This window comes from Mus musculus, chromosome 5 (assembly GCF_000001635.26).
Source record: "Mus musculus strain C57BL/6J chromosome 5, GRCm38.p6 C57BL/6J".
Taxonomy (NCBI): domain Eukaryota; kingdom Metazoa; phylum Chordata; class Mammalia; order Rodentia; family Muridae; genus Mus; species Mus musculus.
This window is the reverse complement of record NC_000071.6, coordinates 21,784,827-21,804,126: the sequence shown is the minus strand read 5'-3', so window position 1 is coordinate 21,804,126 and position 19,300 is coordinate 21,784,827. Positions and strand designations below refer to the sequence as shown.

The following is a 19,300-nucleotide window of genomic DNA, read 5'->3' as shown; positions in this document are numbered from 1 at the left end:
CTAGCATTCAAAAACTCAGTGCGTGTACCACAAACAAAACAATCCAGTCTGGCCAAAACCTTACTTCAAAAACCCCTTACTATGGGAAAACCCCATCGTGATGCACATGCCACACACCATATGATATGAAACCCCGTTGAGATGCACGTGCCACACACCATATGAAGTGCTTTGATGGTAGCAGAGGTCAGAACGGGTAATGGAGCCTGACACGTGGACTTTCTGCACCTCCTAAGGATCTACGGTAGGCTAAGAGTACTTACATCAGTCCTCCAGAATAAGTGCGCTGGGACGCTGACTAACACTGCACAGCAGGGAACAGAGATCTGGAAGCACTGACACAGTTTTTAAATCTTTTATTTTTGTGCGGTGGCAACAAGTTACAAAAGCACAGGAAGTTCTTTCACTCAGAGCCCTGGGGCTCAATTGTATGTCATGTAGCGGGGAGTAGCGCTGAATTTGGCGTAAGACTTGATGACCTTATTTACAGCTTCTAAGAAGTCCTTCTCTGTAGCAATTTTTCTCCGTGCTCGGATTGCAAACATACCAGCTTCTGTGCAAACACTTCTAATCTCCGCTCCTGTCCGACAGAGAGAAAACACGACTGTTAATTACGGCAGCCCTGAAGACCGACGGGAAACCAGGGAGTCCGCCTGCCACTCACCAGTACTGTTTGGACACAGGCGGGCCAACAGCTCAAATCGAATGTCTCTTTCCACACTCATTGAGCGAGCGTGAATCTTAAAGATGTGCGTTCGACCCTAAAAATTAAGGAATTCACATATATTAAAATGAAAATGTATAAAAAGACAAAAGTTGAAGAATTTTTTTCTAAAATCAAATTCTGTTTTGACCTCTAAGTCAGGTAAGCTGAACTCAATCTTCCTGTCCAGCCTCCCCGGTCTCATGAGCGCTGGGTCCAGAGTGTCAGGGCGGTTAGTGGCCATGAGCACCTTGATGTTGCCGCGAGGATCAAAGCCATCCAGCTGATTGATGAGCTCCAGCATGGTTCTCTGCACTTCATTGTCACCCCCAGCGCCATCGTCAAACCGAGCCCCTGAGAAGAAGGCAGAGAAGCAGCTCATGTCCACTGCGAGCATCACCACTCAGGACCTGAAAATGCCACCCCTTGGCTCACAGCCTTCCCTTACAGCTAAGTGCACAACCTACTTTGAAGTTATAAAACTAATTGCAAAGCAAAATATTTCAAAGCAAAACAAAATGAAATGAAAAGCAGACAAAACCCAGTTTGTTTTGTGTTGGCCTAGGCCTGCCCTGGGTGAGGGTGATAGAAACTGTGACGCTCCACTGGAGAATAACGAGGGCTCCTTTCCCAGCAGGCACCAACTGCAAACTGCTTCATGGGAAGGGATGAGACCTTGTGTCCACTTTCCTTGCTCAGGGCTGGAATTTTGCCCAGTTTGAACATGGTAGAAAAGAATTGACTCCCATAGATTTGTCCTTTAACCACACACACTAAAAAGTAACTAAATCAATAAAATATCATTCATACCTCCAATGGCATCAATTTCATCAAAGAAAATAAGGCAGGCTTTTTTTGTCCTGGCCATTTCAAAAAGCTCACGAACCATTCGAGCTCCCTAATAAGAAAATTTGGTTATTACAGAGTTGGTTTCAAAATCTTTTAAATTATAATAAATATACTGCACACCTTTCCTAACAGCATTCTCAATCAGTATCACCTAAAGCTTTTTAAAAATACCTGAAGTTTGAGCCGGGCAGCGCGGCTCATGTCTTTAATTCCAGCACTCAAGAGGCAGAGGCAGGTGGATCTCTGAGTTCATGGCTGGCTTGGTAGAGAGAATTCCAGGACAGGCAGGGATAAACACAGAAACTCTGTCTCAAAACAAAACAACCCCGTGGTTTGCTACCTGTATTACCAAATTAATACTGCTAGCTTCAACACAGTATTCCATAACTTTCCTGACTACTAAACAGCACTAAGGTTCAGACAAGAAGGTGTGAAATTAACATTCTTTGTTTGTTTGTTTGTTTTTGTTTTTGGAGACAGGGTTTCTCTGTGTAGCCCTGGCTGACCTGGAACTCACTTTGTAGACCAGGCTGGCCTTGAACTCAGAAATCCACCTGCCTCTGCCTCCCGAGTGCTGGGATTGAAGGCGTGCGCCACCACGCCTGGCTTGAAATGAACATTCTTAAGTGAAGTAAGCCCAGCAAAACTTGAGTTAACAGAAGTATTTGATCTGTCACTTGGAACTACTCAACACTGAATTTGATTAAGCTTTGAACAAAATATTAAATTAAAATACATACTAGTCAGGTAGCCCTTCTGGTGATCCATAAGCATATTAGACAGTATGTTTTAGATATAATATATACAGCCCTAGTCTTTAACCTAAATATTTAGCTAGACAATGTGTATAGATACCCATGCTCAACATATAGACAACCCATGTTTTCTTTCTCTTTAAACCACAGAATACTGTCCCTAAGATAAAATTTTGTTTACCCAGCATTTCTGAGGTTTTTGTTTGTTTGTTTGTTTGTTTTACTTCACATACCAAAACTACACTAAACTCCATTCTTCTGGGGAGGAAACATTGCTCAAAAAATTTTAAAGTAGCCTACTTAAGAATTATTATTTTCAATTTAATTTTAATCTTATTACTTATTCACTTTACATCCAGCTCATTGGAATTAATGTCTAATTTTATGCAAATATCACATATCTCTCACAGAACAATAAATGCCGTTATTTTGACAAATTCACTTTACCTCGCCGACGTATTTCTGTACGAGCTCAGACCCAATAACTCGAATGAAGCAAGCATCAGTCCGATTGGCAACTGCCCTAGCACAGAGTGTCTTGCCTGTGCCTGGTGGCCCAAACAGCAGTACACCCTTTGGAGGCTCGATTCCAAGGTTAACAAACCTCTCTGGCTGTAACAGACACAAATTTTATACAATAAAGATAAAAAATAATATACAGAAACAATAATTTAGATCTATAATTTGTATGCTTGATCTAAAGTACTTTTACTTATTCTAAGGTATAATATCTAAACCAAAATCATATCAATATATCTAAATGACTTTTAAAAATGCTTTAATTATCCAGCCTTAACAACTTATTTTCACTTTAAAAATTATAGTGCCTAAGAAATCAATTTTCAGGTATGGCATGTTCCTATCCTCTAAGGCTTAACTTTTTTCTCTTCATGTCACTGAAACAACCATTTTCTTCTATATATAGCAACAGTAACATACTTAGATAGTACTATCGACCACTGCTAATTTCCTTTATCAATCTAAGTAACAGATCTGTCTGATAATACACCTGGCTACTCAATTCTTTTGCTTGCTCCCATCTGAAACTCACCATCTTTTCCCACCACCGCCGTGTCATAAGCTTTCATTAGCTGTGGGAACACAGGCAGTGCTAGCACTCACTGCATAGAAGGCTGTCAGGTCTTTACACAAAGTTGCTGCAAGACACTCAGCTACTTACATGGAGCAGAGGGGTTTCAACTACTTCTCGCAATTTCTCAATCTGTTCCTTACAGCCACCAACATCACTGTATGTGACGTCGGGTTTTTCCTCCACCTAGGAAAGAAAGATTATACAACATAGTCTTAGGCTTTTGAGTAGCAGACCAGATCCTCCACAGGAAACCTAATACCATAACAACCAGTCTGTAACAAGAATGTTCATAAAAAAGGAGTTAGAACTATTTAGTATAAGTTAGGAGATTAATTGCGGTGTCCTAGAACTATTTGTTGTGCTACATATTATGACATAAGTGACAATTACTGATAAAGACGTCTCAAAAATCCTTTTCATTTTTTGGTAACTTTTTAGGGCATAAGCTCCATTAACTGCTTAAAAGCTTCAAACTCTTTTGGAATAGATACAATTGCTTTTTTGTGGGGGGGGGGGGGCTTTGTTTGTTTTTATGAAATAGGCTTTTGCTTTGTAGCCCAGGCTAGCCTCAAGCTCACTATGTTGCCCAGGCTGCCTTTAGTTTGTGGCAATCCTTCTGCCTAAGCCTTCCAAATGCTGGTGTTATAGATGGGAGCACTATATGCCTGGCTTGCAATTATATTAAAGTCATGCCAGTCCCCTCCCCCAGGTTTCTTACCTGCATCATGGTAACTGTTGGGTCGATCTTAGGAGGTAGTGGAATGTGAATTTGGTATTTATTTCTGTCCACACTACAGAAGTAAAAATAAAAACAAAATAGATGCTCTTTAAGTTTTCAGAGGACTTTTTCTAGCTAGTGTTTAAGACCAAATTATAGGTAAGCAAAAGAGAAATTACGAAGAGGAAAGTTATAGAGTGACTTTTTAGGAAGTCTACAGGCATCCAGTCAGTCCTCATTAACTGTTCTCAGGCAGTGCTGCCTCCACCTTAGCTGAGCGTCCTTAACTGGGACACATCAAGCCATGTACAAGACAAAACGGTGGGAACAGGAAGGCTACGCTGCTGTGAGGCCAAGGAGCTCACAGAGGAGGAAAGCCTGGGGTTGCACCAGCCCTTAGTACTCTACGGCACTCTGTTTTCTCATTCAACATGAAGGCATGGTGCCAGCTTACCCGACTCTCATCCCTTCTTCAATGTCAGTGGGTGCCACCTGATCACTGAGATCCACCACGAACTTGGCAAACTGCTTCACATTGATGATGTATTTTGGGTCCTCCGAATCAGCGTTGATTATCTTCGTACATCTACCACAGCAAAAGGCTTCATGAGAGTAAGGAACCCAAACCACCAACGGTGAGGTCGTGTTAGCGGATCGCTCCCAGGGCAGGCAGGGCAATAAGGAACAAGTGCAGACCAAAACTGCAGACACAGGGCCACTGCTCAAGATCCTTCTGCCCAGCCCCCAGGGCCTCTCAGACTTAGGCCATAAAAATTTCAGATAATACCCTTCCCCAGAAAAACTAAACCCACAAGTGTCATTAGTGGTTCTCAAGCGGGACTTTCTTCTTCATGTCCCTTCATTATCAGACACCTTTTTGTCTTAAGTGGCTTCCCTTTTCATTTTCCCTGTAAGAGCATAGCCATGTGTCTTATATAAAATTTAGTAATTATGTGTTTTCATTTTTCCCCTGGGTTCACATTTAAAATCCATTTTTGTTGTGATTTTTAATCTGAAAATATTCACTCTGAGAGATCTGGTAAAGGTTAAAATATAATGCCATGTGTATCCAACTATCTATTAAAGAAAATAGAAAATTGAATATATAATTCATATAGGGCAGCTATTGCATAAACCATAGCAACAAAAACAGAGAAATACACAGCAGCTTCCAGCGTGGCATGCTGACATAACTGACAGAGAAGTATTTTGTTTCTAGCACATGTGATAAGGAAAATTCCGTGTATTATTACTTTAGCTGACTGGCTGGCTGCTGCTTCATAGGCACAGAGGGAGGTTTTTGGTATTTTTAATCATGGGGAAGGTAGTGGGGGTGGGGTGGGAGTAGGAGTGGGGAGAGCTCATTTGTCTTTTGGTTTAAGACATGGTCTAATTGTAGCTGAGGTTGACAGCACGCACACGGCAAGCCTCCTGAGCTACAATGACAGGTAAGGGCGGCCACCAGGTACTACTGCATCTGGGATCTGGCTAATCTACAGTTCAAAAAGTAGGCAGGGTACGTTTTCCCATGCCTATAATCCCAACACTTGGAGTCAGAGGCAGGAGAATCACTACAAATTTGAGACCAGCCTAGGCTACAGAGTGAGATTCTATCTTTAAAAAAAGAAAGAAGTATATATTCAGAAACTTTGATTTACAATATGGCTGAATAAAGACCTTCAACAGCCTATCTTTACTGAAAAAAGCAGTAAGAATGCTAGCAGAACTATTCAGAAAAAAAAAAAAAGAAAAAAAGTCAATATTTTGGAACCCTGAAAATCACTAACGGACTATAACAATATAAATATTTTTTTCCTTTTTTTGGTAAAAAGCGGCGTATGCGGCTCAGCGGGAAAAGGTGCCAAGGTGCCAAGGTGTTGCCAAGCCTAATGATCTGACTTTGATTTATTTCTAAGATCCATCTGGTGAAAAGAATCAATTTCCACAAAATTTTGTCTGACCTCTAAACACATGGTGTGGTATCCCATTAGAGTTAATATTTAACTTTTAAAAACATTAAAAATAGGGCTGGAGAGATGGCTCAGTGGGTAAGAGCACTAACTGCTCTTCCGAAGGTCCTGAGTTCAAATCCCAGCAACCACATGGTGGTTCATAATCACCTGTAATGAGATCTGACAACATCTTCTGGTGTGTCTGAAGTCAGCTACAGTGTACTTATTTATAATAATGAATAAATTGTTAAAAAAAAACAATGCCAGTTACTGTTTTCTCATCCAGGGCGAACAGCCATTACTGAACCACATCCCAGAAAACGTACAGCACATCAGAAGAAGCAAGAAATCATGGCCCTGAGATAGAAAAAGTAAATCATCTATAGAAACTGTCCCTCAGGTAGCTAAGGTGCTGGTTTCGTTAAACAGCAACTGTAAGTATCACAAGTTATCTTCAAAGCCCTAAGGAAGCCATGTGTCAAGATCAGTGACAGTAAGCGTGAGAAAGCACAGCCTCACACTCAGTGTCAGTAAGAAAGCACTCCAGAACACGACGGATCCACCAAAAGGGGTGGAGCTGGGTCTGGGCGAGGCATGGCATCGCAGGTTTGTAATCCCAGCATTCAGGACACAAACTAAAGGACCATCCAACTTCAAGTCAGTCACGTCCACATACAAAGCTCTAGGCCACCAGAGCTATATTTGCAAGGCAGACTCAAAAACGAAACACATCAGCCATTTGTGGTGGTGCACACCTCTAATCCCAGCACTCGGGAGGCAGAGGCAGGCAGATCTCTGAGTTCAAGGCCAGCCTGGTCTACAGAATGAATTCCAGGACAGCCAGGGCTACACAGAGAAATCCTGTCTCAAACAAAATAAAAATCGAACTAAGAAACAAATAAAAAACCCTCAAGGAGCTGGTGAGATGGCTCAGCAGGTCGTAGGGGCTGCCACCAAACTCGGGCATTCTGCATTTACTCCCTGAACCTACATGGCAATGGGGAGGACTCCTAACAGTTACCTCTCACTCCAACCCACACTGTGCACATGACAGTGCTCACACACAATAAATAAATGCAATAAACCCACAAGGACTGCAGACTCCTTCTGTGCATGCTGTCACGTGGGAAGATGCAGGAGAGGACAGAGATGCAGGAGATGCAGGAGAGGACGGAAGGATGGCTGCACTGCGAGCACTGAGGCTCCCACTGGCCTCTGCACCGTCTGAGCATCTCCACTTTGATATGATCACAACTTCACATATGTTAGTAACTACTTAAGATAGAGAATTCTAACTCAAGATGCTTCTAGAAAGCTTTATTTATGAAATGTGAAACAAAAAAATCTTTTAAGTACTGTATTAATCCCAATCTCTAAAATCTGCTTAGAAATAAAAATAAATCCCTAAAGAGCATTGTGCATACCTTGCCACCTGTAATGGCTGTTCACTCTGAAGTGTTTGTTTGTCTGCAGCCAAATCCCAGAGGGCCGGAGGTGCCAACCCAGTGTCAGACTCTTTAATACCTACAAAGAGAACGATGACACAAGTCGGCAAACGTAGCACACGACCCTAAGACTAGCTTCTTCAACCCCAGCACTGCTGGCATTGGGAGTGAGTAACTCCTTCCCCAGGGACTGCTCTGTACAATTTGTAGGATGCTTAGCAGCACCCTGGTTCTAGCCACTATACATATATTACAAGTGCTACCTTTCTGCACATCACAGGGATCAAGCTGCCTCCTGGCACTGCCTAATGGCTTCAAACAGAATCATTACCCCATAGCCCCACCCAAAACCACTGCCCAAAAGCAATCAGACCAAAAAATGTAATGCCTACTTGACTTTTGCTTTGTTTTGTTTTCTTGTACTGTAAGATTTCACTATTTAAGTTCTAAGAAAATGTCAAGAACCAGACAATATCCATACTGGATTTAAAAAAATCACATTTTAAAATCAATATACATTTTTGATGTATTAGAGTTTGCTGAGCTAGGCTTTGACCAGCAGAAATATTATTTGTGTAAAGGATGATGTTACTTAATTACATAAGGATTAAACACAGTTGTGCAAGAGTATGTAGCAAGAGAGTGTTAAATGTGGCCAAATTTCCTTTAAAATCTCTAAGTCATAATTTAACTTCAAATTTATATTTAAATTTTTTTTAGCACAACGAACAATTCATGTAAGGAAAGAAGTTGGGATAAATACGTACCAGTGAGCTCATTAATTTTTTTGAGAAGTTGTTGAATGTCATCTTCAACCTGCTTGATCTGCCTTGAATAAGTACTTTGGCCCTAGGTGACAAAGATCAGCTTAATTAGAACATATGAATATCAGCAGCTTGCTAATGTCACATACAACTTTTAGCGTCAACACTCTGATGAGCCTTACTGTACCAGAACCTGGGGCGTGAGACCAGAGGAGGGAGAGCATTCAGACATTCAGGTCCTAAAGCAGCGACTTCTGCATGCTCTGACAGGCTCACCCTGTAGCTAGCTGATCTGCACCTTACTAAGTAGTCCTGGCTGGCCTCACCTTCATGCTGGGTGAGAGGCAAGAGCTACCACACCTAGCTGGAAAGTAGCCTATTTCTAGGCACTTACATTTTCCATTTCAAATCTAATTTTGTCACAATCATTTTAATTACAGTGAACATTTACACAAGTCATTTAAATATCTTTCGATATTTTAGCCCTCATTATTAGAGGTTGTATAAAGACCGGGAGTAGGGTCAGGCATGCTGCATACCCACTCTGTTGTCATCTAGATGGAAACTTTGGGCAGAGAACTCCTCTTAATTAGTGTGAGCTCTTTGACAGTCCTTTCTAATCAGTTTAGAAAGACAAAATAAAAACAAGATTTTTTTTTAAACACAAAACATCTTCACGTTGTAGCCATTTGAAAGACTTACGTAAGTTTTCAGCAAGGCAATATCCCCTTCATCCAGAGCTAAAACAAAACAGAAACAAAAATTAACATGAAGTTCAACAAGAGAGGGAAGCTGGTCACCGTTTCTGTTCAAATCAAAATATTGTAACGGAGTTCCAAAACCTGAGAAAGACGAGGGAAGAATGAATTACACACAAGATTACCATTTTATATTGACAGGATTAATATAGTAAAAATGGCTATCTTGCTGAAAGCAATCTACAGATTCAATGCAATCCCCATCAAAATTCCAACTCAATTCTTCACTGAGTTAGAAAGGGCAATTTGCAAATTCATCTGGAATAATAAAAAACCTAGGATAGCAAAAGCTATTCTCAACAATAAAAGAACCTCTGGTGGAATCACCATGCCTGACCTCAAGCTGTACTACAGAGCAATTGTGATAAAAACTGCATGGTACTGGTACAGTGACAGACAGGTAGATCAATGGAATATAATTGAAGACCCAGAAATGAACCCACACACCTGTGGTCACTTGATCTTTGACAAGGGAGCTAAAATCATCCAGTGGAAAAAAAGACAGCATTTTCAACAAATGGTGCTGGCACAACTTGCGGTTATCATGTAGAAGAATGTGAATCGATCCATTCTTATCTCCTTGTACAAACCTCAAGTCTAAGTGGATCAAAGACCTCCACATAAAACCAGAGACATTGAAATTTATAGAGGAGAAAGTGGGAAAAAGCCTCGAAGATATGGGCACAGGGGAAAAATTCCTAAACAGAACAGCAATGGCTTGTGCTGTAAGATCAAGGATCAACATATGGGACTTCATGAAACTTCAAAGCTTCTGTAGGGCAAAAGATACTGTCAATAAGACAAAAAGGCCAGGCTGGCGAGATGGCTCAGTGGTTAAGAGCACCGACTGCTCTCCCGAAGGTCCTGAGTTCAAATCTTGGCAACCACATGGTGGTTGATGAGATCTGATGCCCTCTTCTGGTGCATCTGAAGACAGCTACAGTGTACTAAGATATACTAATAAATACATCTTAAAAAAAAAAAAAAACTGACTCGACTCGCTGCACATGACCAGTACTAATTAAAAAAAAAAAAAAAAAAAAAAAGGCCACCAAGAGATTGGGAAAGAATTTTTACCTATCCTAAATCTGATAGGGGACTAATATCCAATATATACAAAGAGCTCAAGAAGCTGAACTCCAGAAATTCAAATAACCCCATTAAAAATGGGGTACAGAGCTAAACAAAGAATTCTCAACTGAGAAATACTGAAAGTCTGAGAAACACTTAAAAAAATGTTCAACATCCTTAATCATCAGGGAAATACAAATCAAAACAACCCTGAGATTCCACCTCAACCAGTCACAATGGCTAGGATCAAAAATTCAGGTGACAGCAGATGCTGGCGAGGATGTGGAGAAAGAGGAACACTCCTCCATTGTTGGTGGGATTGCAAGCTTGTACAACCACTCTGGAAATCAGTCTGGTGGTTCCTCAGAAAACTGGATATAGTACTACCAGAAGATCCAGCAATACCTCTCCTGGACATATACTGAGAAGATGTTCCAACTGGTAATAAGGACACATTTTTTACTATGTTCATAGTAGCCTTATTTATAATAGCCAGAAGCTGGAAAGAACCTAGATGCCCCTCAACAGAGGAATGGATACAGAAAATGTGGTACATTTACACAATGGAGTACTACTCAGCTATTAAAAACAATGAATTTATGAAATTCTTAGGCAAATGAGTGAGGTAACCCAATCACAAAAGAAGTCACTTGATATGCACTCACTGATAAGTGGATATTAGCCCAGAAACCTAGAAAACCCAAGATACAATTTGCAAAACACAAGAAAATCAAGAAGAAGGAAGACCAACGCGTGGATACTTCATTCCTCCCTAGAATAGGGAACAAAATACCCATGGAAGGAGTTACAGAGACAAAATTAGGAGCTAAGACGAAAGGATGGACCATCCAGAAACTGCCCCACCCGAGAATCCATCCCATAATCAGCCACCAAACGCAGACAATATTGCATATGCCAGCAAGATTTTGCTGAAAGATCCCTGATATAGCTGTCTCTTGTGAGGCCATGCCTGGCAAATACAGAAGTGGATGCCCACAGTCATCTATTGGATGGAACACAGGGCCCCCAATGGAGGAGCTAGAGAAAGCACCCAAGGAGCTGAAGGGGTCTGCAACCCTATAGGTGGAACAACAATATGAACTAACCAGTACCCCCAGAGCTCATGTCTCTAGCTGCATATGTAGCAGAAGATGGCCTAGTCAGCCATCATTGGGAAGAGACGTCCCTTGGTCTTGCAAACTTTATATGCCCCAGTACAGGAGAATGCTAGGGCCAAGAAGTGGGAGTGAGTGGGTAGGGGAGCAGGGCAGGGGGAGGGTATAGGGGACTTTTGGGATAGCATTTGAAATGTAAATGAATAAAATATCTAATAAAAAATTTTTTTTTAAATTTAAAAAAAGATTACCATTTTATATACTTATATACTGCACAAATAAAACATACCCACTATGGATCTTGGGTTTTTTTGTTTTGTTTTGTTCTTTTTAAATCATGCTGTATTCATACAATGAAATACAAAGCAGCAGCTGGGTAGTAATGACTAACACCTTCAATCCCAGCACTTGGGAGGCAGAGTCAGGAGAATCTGAGCTCAAGGCCAGCCTGGTCTACAGTCCAAGTTCAAAGACAGCCAGGGCTACCCAGGGAAACTCAAATAAAAAACACAAAAGAAAACACAAGACAGAAATACAAAGCAGCTATTAAAATGACAACAGTTTGTAGGGAGTGGTTCTGTTGCTTTGACTGAGAATCTGCTTGTAAACACTGAAGGTCCTGTTCCCCCATTGGTTCTTGATTGATTAATAAAGATGCTAGGGCCAATGGCTGGGCAGAAGAGGTGAGACTTCCAGGTTCCTACAGGCAGGCTAAGAATGCAGTAGGAGGAAAAAGGATTCGCCATGCTTTGGAAGGAGAGCCACCAGCCATGTGAGATCTGTGGTGGAGTGGCCAGTGGCCACTTCCCTGACTGGGCTTGGGATAGCAGTTGGGAAATTAGAAAAGCTGAGGGCAGATTTAGAGGTGGTGAGCTGGGAGTGAAGGTAAGGGAGGCGTAGAAGTGCCCAGCATTGAGCTAAAAGCATATCAAAAGTAAGCTAGTGTGTGTGTGTGTGTGTGTGTGTGTGTGTGTGTGTGTGTGTGTCATCCACAGATACAAGGAACCTGGGAGAGGCTGGAACTGTTGCCGGGTGGGGGGGATGCACACCCACAAGAGTGCTGGTAGCATAGTCCGCCTGGAGCTTGAAGCAGAGTAGTAGAAACTACATGTTACAACAGTTCTTACAGATAGCTACTCAAGTATTAAGTCAATTAAGGTTAAAAATATTGACCATGCATATAATTTGTCTTTACAAATGTCTTTTGTTTTAAAAATATGAAGAAGTCCTAGACGATAATTACCTAAATGTTATCAGGTATTATAAATTATTAAGTCTATCTCTGAATGAGACATAGTTTATACCTCTTTAGTGGTACACTATGCATTGTGAATCTGCCTTGTCACTAAGACTTAACTGTGATCCCTAAGTCAATAGTCATGTGCTTCTGTGGGCATTCAAGAGCATGAACAGAAAGTGATCCTGTCTCAAGGGTCTCACACAGAGGTGATAGGACAGGTAGGAGCTCAGCCAAGACTGATAGAAACTAATCCCAACTCTGGACTCTGTTAGTGGGATAGCCTCAGCGAGTAACATCACTGCTGTAAAATAAAGAATAAATACCTACCAGGATCACAGGTATCATACATACATATGTGTGAGCAAAGCACCAATAAACAAATATTTTTAAAATCCACTGTACATATTTTAAAGAAACATTTTTCAATCCAGGAAGATGGTTTCCATAGAGAAGGATGGGCTCTTTTGAAGTGTCCCGAGTAGAGAGTGCACTTAGTTAACGGCAACCAAAGCAAGCAACACCAGAGTCTGGGTGAAGCAGCACTCTTGTCAGAGTAAAGGGACATAGTAGTGGACAGTGCCAGGACCACAGCACATCTTAACATTAAAACTCTATCTCAGCTGGGCATGGTGGCCTTTAATTCCAGCACTCGGGAGACAGAGGTAAGCAGTTTGAGTTAATACTGGTCTACTAAGCAAGTTCCAGGACAGCCAAGGCTACATGCAAAGACTCTGTCTAAAAAAAAAAAACCCACAAAACTACATCTTAAGAAGGACTAGCTATGCAGCAAAATGGAGTATACGAGGCCAATCCGGAGTCACAAGACTCTCACAGTGGTGTAAATTATAAGACAAAGTTGGCCTTAGCATGTAAGAAGCTGGAAGTGCCAGGCAGTAAAGGTTCACGACTTTATTCTCAGGAGTAAGGAGGCAGAGGCAGGTGAATCTCTGAGTCTGAGGCTAACCTGGTCTACAGATGAGGACTGCTAAGACTACACAGAAAAAAACCTGTCTGGAAAAAAAAAGAAAAGAAGCTGCAAGTTTAATCCCTAGTACTGCAAAAAAAAAAAAAAAAAAAAAAAAAAAAAAAAGGGGGTGGGGGGAGCCAGAACTAGATAAGCCCCAAGAGTAAGAATCTGCAGCGCACACGTTAGCACACGTTAGCACACGTTAGCAGAGTAAATTGGGAGCCAAGGAAGAGAAGAATCAAACATTTCTCAGGCTCTGTGCCTGGGAACCTCAATGTACAGAAATAATAACTAGAGAACCTGGTTAGCAGAGAGACACCTTAATCCACGTCAATTTTCCTAAGCTTTGGTATCTCTTACCTACAAAGAAGAGTCAGCTGGCCTGCTACCCTTTGGAAGCCTGTTTGCTGAATGAAAACTTGGATTTGGGGAGTTCTGATCATTTCAAAACTAAGAGTCGATCACTGTGCCAAACTATTTATTTGCACAAATAACAGCTTATGTATAACACCAACTTTCCTTCTGAGAGTCTGGAATTTCGGTATGGGTGAAGCAAAACCTGCCTAACTATCCAACCCCCAGTAAAAACAAAAACCCAAAACCACTGGGTTCTGGCACTGAGTCTCTAACACTCTTCCCACACTTATAATTAATTATCACACCATCCCATCTTGTTGAGACAATCAGGAGCATCCATGCAATTCTTATTTCTGGTTTCCTCCACTGTCCCTTTTGTCTTTGCATCTAACCACAATAAAGCCACAGTCACAACTATAACTGTCTAAGTTCTATGACTTGTCCTATAAATTTCAGAATCTAATGGTAATCTCAAAAATCCCTAACACCAGCTAGCCTAACACACCCCACTTGTCAACACAGGCAGAGAAATCAGAAAGTAAAGTTTCAGTACCAACATGAAGTAAAAAAGATTAACTGGGCTCCAAGTGACCCTGTCCTTCTGGTCCTGGCTGCCACTGTAGAATAGTAGCCATGGGCCTCAACAAAGATCACAAGGTGTCGATGCCTCACTCTAACCACACCAAATTCCTTGAAGAGATGCTCCAGGAAGTGTGTGGCTTTATGAAATGTATCCAAGGTCTCCAAGAACAAATGGAACTCAAATTCATCAAGAAGGTGGGGAATGAACCAAGAGGAAGCCATGAGGAGCTGAGCAGCCTACTAGTGACCTCAAGGAAAGCAGCTGCCAAGGGCTGACCCTACCTGCCTGCCACCTCCCACAATAAACCTTTCTAGACTAGAGAGAACGGGGAAAAAAACGTTAACTGAGCCATATGAGAAGAGACAGTTCCAGACGTGAATGGAGGAAATTCTGGAGAAACGATTATAGAAGACAATGAAGGACAGAGAAGCAGCAAAGAAGACAAGCAGTAAAGCTCAGCTAGAGAAGCTTAGTAAGGTTGCCTAGCAAAGCAGCTGCAGTCAGGGCAACAGAAGTCACCATCTGTTCAAGTCACTGTGTGAATTACAGTGATTAGAGACAACGGATGTATACTACATCCCACATACATAATTGCTTCCAAACTACACTGGAGAGAACACTTAGGTGACTTCTTTGTTATCACATGGCCAGTTAGTAAGAATCAGCACCAAGACATACATCTAGGTCCTCCTAATACCGACTTCATTCTTTCAGCTGTCTAGGCAAGAGAAAGAAGGAAAGGAAGGGAGAGAGGGAAAGGAAGAAAGGAAGGGAGTGGAAGAGGGAGAGAGAAGGAAAGAAAGAAAGGACAGAGGGGAGGGAGGGGGAGAAAAAGAGAGGAAAGACGGCAGGGAGGGAGAGGAGACAATGAGGAAAATGGGTTGTAGATAGAAAAGAGATAATAGGTTTTCTCAAATGTATGCTTTTAAGACAAAGTAGATATTAGTATATTTAGAGAAACAAAAGGAGAAAATTCTATAGGAACACACACTGGAGTAGTGACTGAGTCCCAGGGGAGAAGGAGAGGTAAGACCAGGAACAGACATGAGGTTAGACTTGACAGAGACTGGCACTGAGTCCTCTGAGGCAGAACTGAGTGAGAGGTAACGCAGAAGAGAACTCTTGAGGAAAAGGAGAAAGGTCATCCATCCATCAGCCAGGAGCACAGGAGCTAAACTGAGGGCTTGAGGAAGAGGATGAGACTCTGGCCAAGTGCAGTCAACAGCACGAACAATCAGCAGGAGGGGCCGGGTGAACCCAAAGCCTGAGTTGAAGTAAATTGATAGATAAGGTTGAAATGGTTTGAATAATGTGGATAGCCTATACGCAGAAAGAGATATGAAACAATGAAGTTCCCAGAGTTAAAAAGGAAGAGCATAAAGTATGATGGGAAGTTTGCCACTTTAGAAGTGAAAATGGAGTGAATCTAAGCGTCATTAGACTGGGATGACAGTCACCAGGAGTCAGGTGATCCCAGGGTATCAAACTCCCATTTAAAAGGATGCCACAGAACCAAGACAGGGGACAAAAGATCATGAGGCTTGAAACTGCAGCAACCTCATGGCTAGGTAAGAATAAGTCATAGCTACAAGGTTACCTTAGGCAATCCATTTCATTTCTCCAGCATTCATTTCATCATCTAACACAAAGAGAACTTTACCTTCACAATGTTTCTGTAAAGATCATATAAGATGCACTTAAAATCCAACACACTTTAGTCATACTTGAACTGCAAAATTATTACATCCAGAGAAAGACATAGGTTAGTATAAACAGATGACATACAAACTTTCTGACTAAGTTTTCCAATAGGGCCGGAGTTCCTGAAACTCTCAACGGTGTAAAACACGTTTAAGTCATGTGGCAGAGTCAGTGAAGATAAAAATGCTTTCTCTGAGAGAAGCAGCATAAATGGTGAAGGATAGGTGCTAGGAGAGTTGAAGTTGTTAAGAAAGGGAAGAGCGAGACACAGCAACATTGAAAAATAGTTCTTAAGGTAAAAGAAATTTAAAACTAAGTATGAAGATAAAGCTAAAAATGGTAAAAAACAAAACAAAACAAACAAAACAAAACAAGAGCAAAAAAGAGGGGAGTGGGGGAAAAAACTAAAAAAGGTGTGGGGATGAAGATTACATCCAAATTTTGACTACATATCATACATGAGTGAAAAAAAATGTCAACAAGCCTAGTCTCTGTGGGAGTCATTTGGCAATAATGATACCCCTGCTTCTAGAATTTAGCCTGTAACTTCCATGTGATAGGTTCTATAACACGGTCATTTGTGAACTGTTAACAATCGAAATCTCCACCAATAATTAAATGTTATTGTACTACCACAACATAGGACAATAAGCACATGGAGGGAACAGCACTTGCTATCACGAAATCTCTAAATTCAAGATGCTGATATACAGCAAGACACATTATGACAGACACACTCGAGTCTTGTTAAAAATATCTAGAAAAAAAAGAGTAAAATGGCAATTCACTTCGTGGCTGGAATCATGGGGTCAAGATGAGAGTTTATCTCTTCTATCTCTCTTGTACCATCGTGTTTCAGGATTGTCGCTACACAGTGACAATCTGTAGCCAAGCTGCTACAACTGGGAAGGAGGGAACAGGGCCGGGAGGTAGAATTCACAGCCCACCTGGCTGGCCACTTTTTGAAGACCTGCAAGACTTCAGGAGATACAGAACCTCAGCGCCTGGTAAAATATTCGAGGGGGCGGACGTGAGGCAGACAGACAGACAGACGGGGCTGCGGCCCAGAGCGGTCACCGCTCGGATCTAAGGCCGGCAGGGCACCGAGGCGGCGGGAATCCTGCGCCTCTGCGGTGCCAGCGCCGGCCGCTCCCGGCCCGTGTCCTCTCACCTCGGATGGGCTTGTCGTCCTTCTCCTCCTCTTTGGTTTTCCGCTGGTCCGCACCTAGGTAATCCGGCATTTTAGAAGCCGCAAGTGCCTCCGCGTCTCGGTGATTACACAGCACCTTTCCCGCTTCCGCTGGTGTCTTCCCTTTCTCTTCCCCACCGGAAGTAGCTCCGCGCCCGGGCGCCGGTTCCCTGGACATCTGGGGACTGCACGCACGGCTGACGGGAGGAAGGGTTGTCTGGTGGAAGGAAACGCGTGTTCACCCCGCTCCCTCACAACTCCAGTCTTTTTTAGATACCCGAATAGGAACGTCCAAGATTAGCCCTAGCTCAGTTGATGACCTAAAATCGTGATTTAGTCACTAGTAAATAATACACATAGGCGGGTAGTTTATTTCATCTCTAAATAGTTTGCCTCGCAAGACTGGAAAGGCGCTACAGAGCAGGCCTTGTAGAATGCCTGGCAGTTTGGACGCAGTTAATTGGTGGCTAGATCTACAAATTGAATAAAGATAATGCATTTCTGTTAGGGAGTGTGTATCCAGGTTATACAAAGATCCACAACAAGAAAGGAATCTGGTTGTTATGACAGGAAAGGAGGAGGGAAGATTAAAAGATAGAGGGAAGGAAAGTAGGTAAAGAATTTGGACATATTTCTCTAGAGGAGATACACAAATGCCAATAAACGGACGCATGAAAGGATGTTAAAATCAAAAGCACGTCATTCTCTTTAGGATGGTTCCTCCTCCTCCTCCTCCTCCTCCTCCTCCTCCTCCTTCTCCTCCTCCTTCCCCTCTCTCTTTCTCTCTCTCCTTCTTAAGACTGGCTCTGCGTGGTCCTGGCTATCTAGCAACAGATCAGGCTGTCTGAGAACTTAGAGGTATCTGCTGCGACAAAGGCTGTGCGCCACCATGACCGACCCATGGATCACTATTATGTTTAAAAAGAAAGTTTGACCGGATGTTGAAAAAAAAAATAGATGCTGTTTACACTGTTGGTGTAAAATACTGCAGTGCTTGCGAAAAACTGAAAATAACTAAAATAAAATCTATATAAACTAGTTATCCTACTGCTAAATATCAAATGCCAAAAAGTTGGAAATAGGATTTCAAAGAGATCCGTGTACAGCCCTATTTATAGCTGCATTAGCAAAGGCCAAATGAAGAATAACCCAAGTACCCAAATACATAAGATGGGTAAACAAAAATGTGGTTATGGGAATATAGTATTATTTGGCCTTAAAAAAATAAATTCTGTGACCATTATACTAGTGAATACACCGCTCACATAGAGACAATGTTATAATATATAACATTATTAATATAACAATACAATGATATATAGTTATATGATTCCACTTTTATGAGGTACCTAGAGATTGGTGGTAGCTCAGCACTTGGGAGATTTAAACAGGATATTCACAAGTTAGAGGCCGGCCTGGGTGACAAAAGTGAGTGAAGTTCTTTTTCAAAATTATTTCCTCCGTCTTGCTCTCACGTGAAAAAACAAACAAAAAAACAAAACAAAAACCAAAACAATCCTTTTCACGTAGGAACTGATGCGTCTAGGAACTGTTCCTTCGAGCTCCTTGGTCTCCGGTCGGTTTAGAGTCACAGAGGAAGTAGGCGGCCGCGCGCATTGGCGCGAGGCCGTGGGGGTGGGGTTGGCGGCCGCGCCGTGCGAGCCCCATCCCGGAAGTGCTCACTGGTCGTCTCCATGCGCCGGCTCCGGGGCGTAAAGCCTAGGCGCGAGGCTCAGACCACAGGTAGTGCGGACGCGGAGGGCCCTGCCTGCCGGCCGTGAGCCGCGGCGTCCGCGGGACCAGCCCCAACCAGCATGCTGCTCCTGCCGAGCGCCGCGGAGGGCCAGGGCACCGCCATCACCCACGCTCTGACCTCCGGTACGTGCCCACCAACCCAGTTTCCGCCCTGCCTCGGGCGCCCCTGCCCCAGCCCTGTCCCTAGCAACCCCTGGCTCGGTAGCCTTGACCCCGGCAATCTGCTCCGGGACTCGGGGGACTGTGACGAGCCCCTGCTGCTCAGTGCTGTAATTTGAAGTGTCC

General features: G+C 42.5%; 2 protein-coding genes across 4 annotated transcripts in view; one reads left to right on the top strand and one right to left on the bottom strand.

Annotated features, from left to right (window-relative positions):
• Positions 1–339: 339 nt before the first annotated feature.
• On the bottom strand, positions 340–18,852 carry Psmc2 (proteasome (prosome, macropain) 26S subunit, ATPase 2). Of its 2 annotated transcripts, NM_011188.4 has the most exons (13): positions 18,610–18,852; positions 17,243–17,477; positions 8,982–9,019; positions 8,283–8,364; positions 7,495–7,594; positions 4,573–4,704; positions 4,119–4,191; positions 3,488–3,583; positions 2,755–2,919; positions 1,514–1,601; positions 855–1,057; positions 665–761; positions 340–580 (listed from the first exon to the last, which is right to left on the bottom strand). In NM_011188.4, exons 2-13 carry the CDS (start codon positions 17,310–17,312, stop codon positions 423–425), a joined length of 1,302 nt encoding a protein of 433 aa, NP_035318.2. In that variant the 5' UTR covers positions 17,313–17,477; positions 18,610–18,852; the 3' UTR covers positions 340–422. The 2 variants fall into 2 exon arrangements, with proteins under 2 accessions (NP_035318.2, NP_001355590.1); NM_001368661.1 differs by lacking the exon at positions 18,610–18,852 and having other exon boundaries at positions 17,243–17,380.
• A 10-nt stretch (positions 18,853–18,862) lies between these two features.
• The window catches only part of Dnajc2 (DnaJ heat shock protein family (Hsp40) member C2), a 27,999-nt gene continuing 27,561 nt past the window's right edge, over positions 18,863–19,300 (top strand). The window contains exon 1 of one of the 2 annotated variants that reach the window (XM_006535679.4): positions 18,863–19,138. Coding sequence is in view for 1 of the 2 variants with exons in the window: in NM_009584.4 (NP_033610.1) it covers positions 19,075–19,138 (64 nt within the window). In the remaining variant the exon portion in view is untranslated. The remainder of the gene's footprint in view (positions 19,139–19,300) is intronic. The other variant, NM_009584.4, reaches the window with a different exon arrangement.

Bases quoted from the DNA above. Each gene is read 5' to 3' on its own strand.
- Psmc2 (NM_011188.4), bottom strand. From the start codon at position 17,312: ATGCCGGATTACCTAGGTGCGGACCAGCGGAAAACCAAAGAGGAGGAG. The intron at 4,192-4,572 runs GTAAGCTGGCAC...TTACTTCTGTAG, and splicing joins GAAGAAGGGATGAGAGTCGG to TGTGGACAGAAATAAATACC. The intron at 762-854 runs GTCAAAACAGAA...CTTAATTTTTAG, and splicing joins TCAGCTTACCTGACTTAGAG to GGTCGAACGCACATCTTTAA.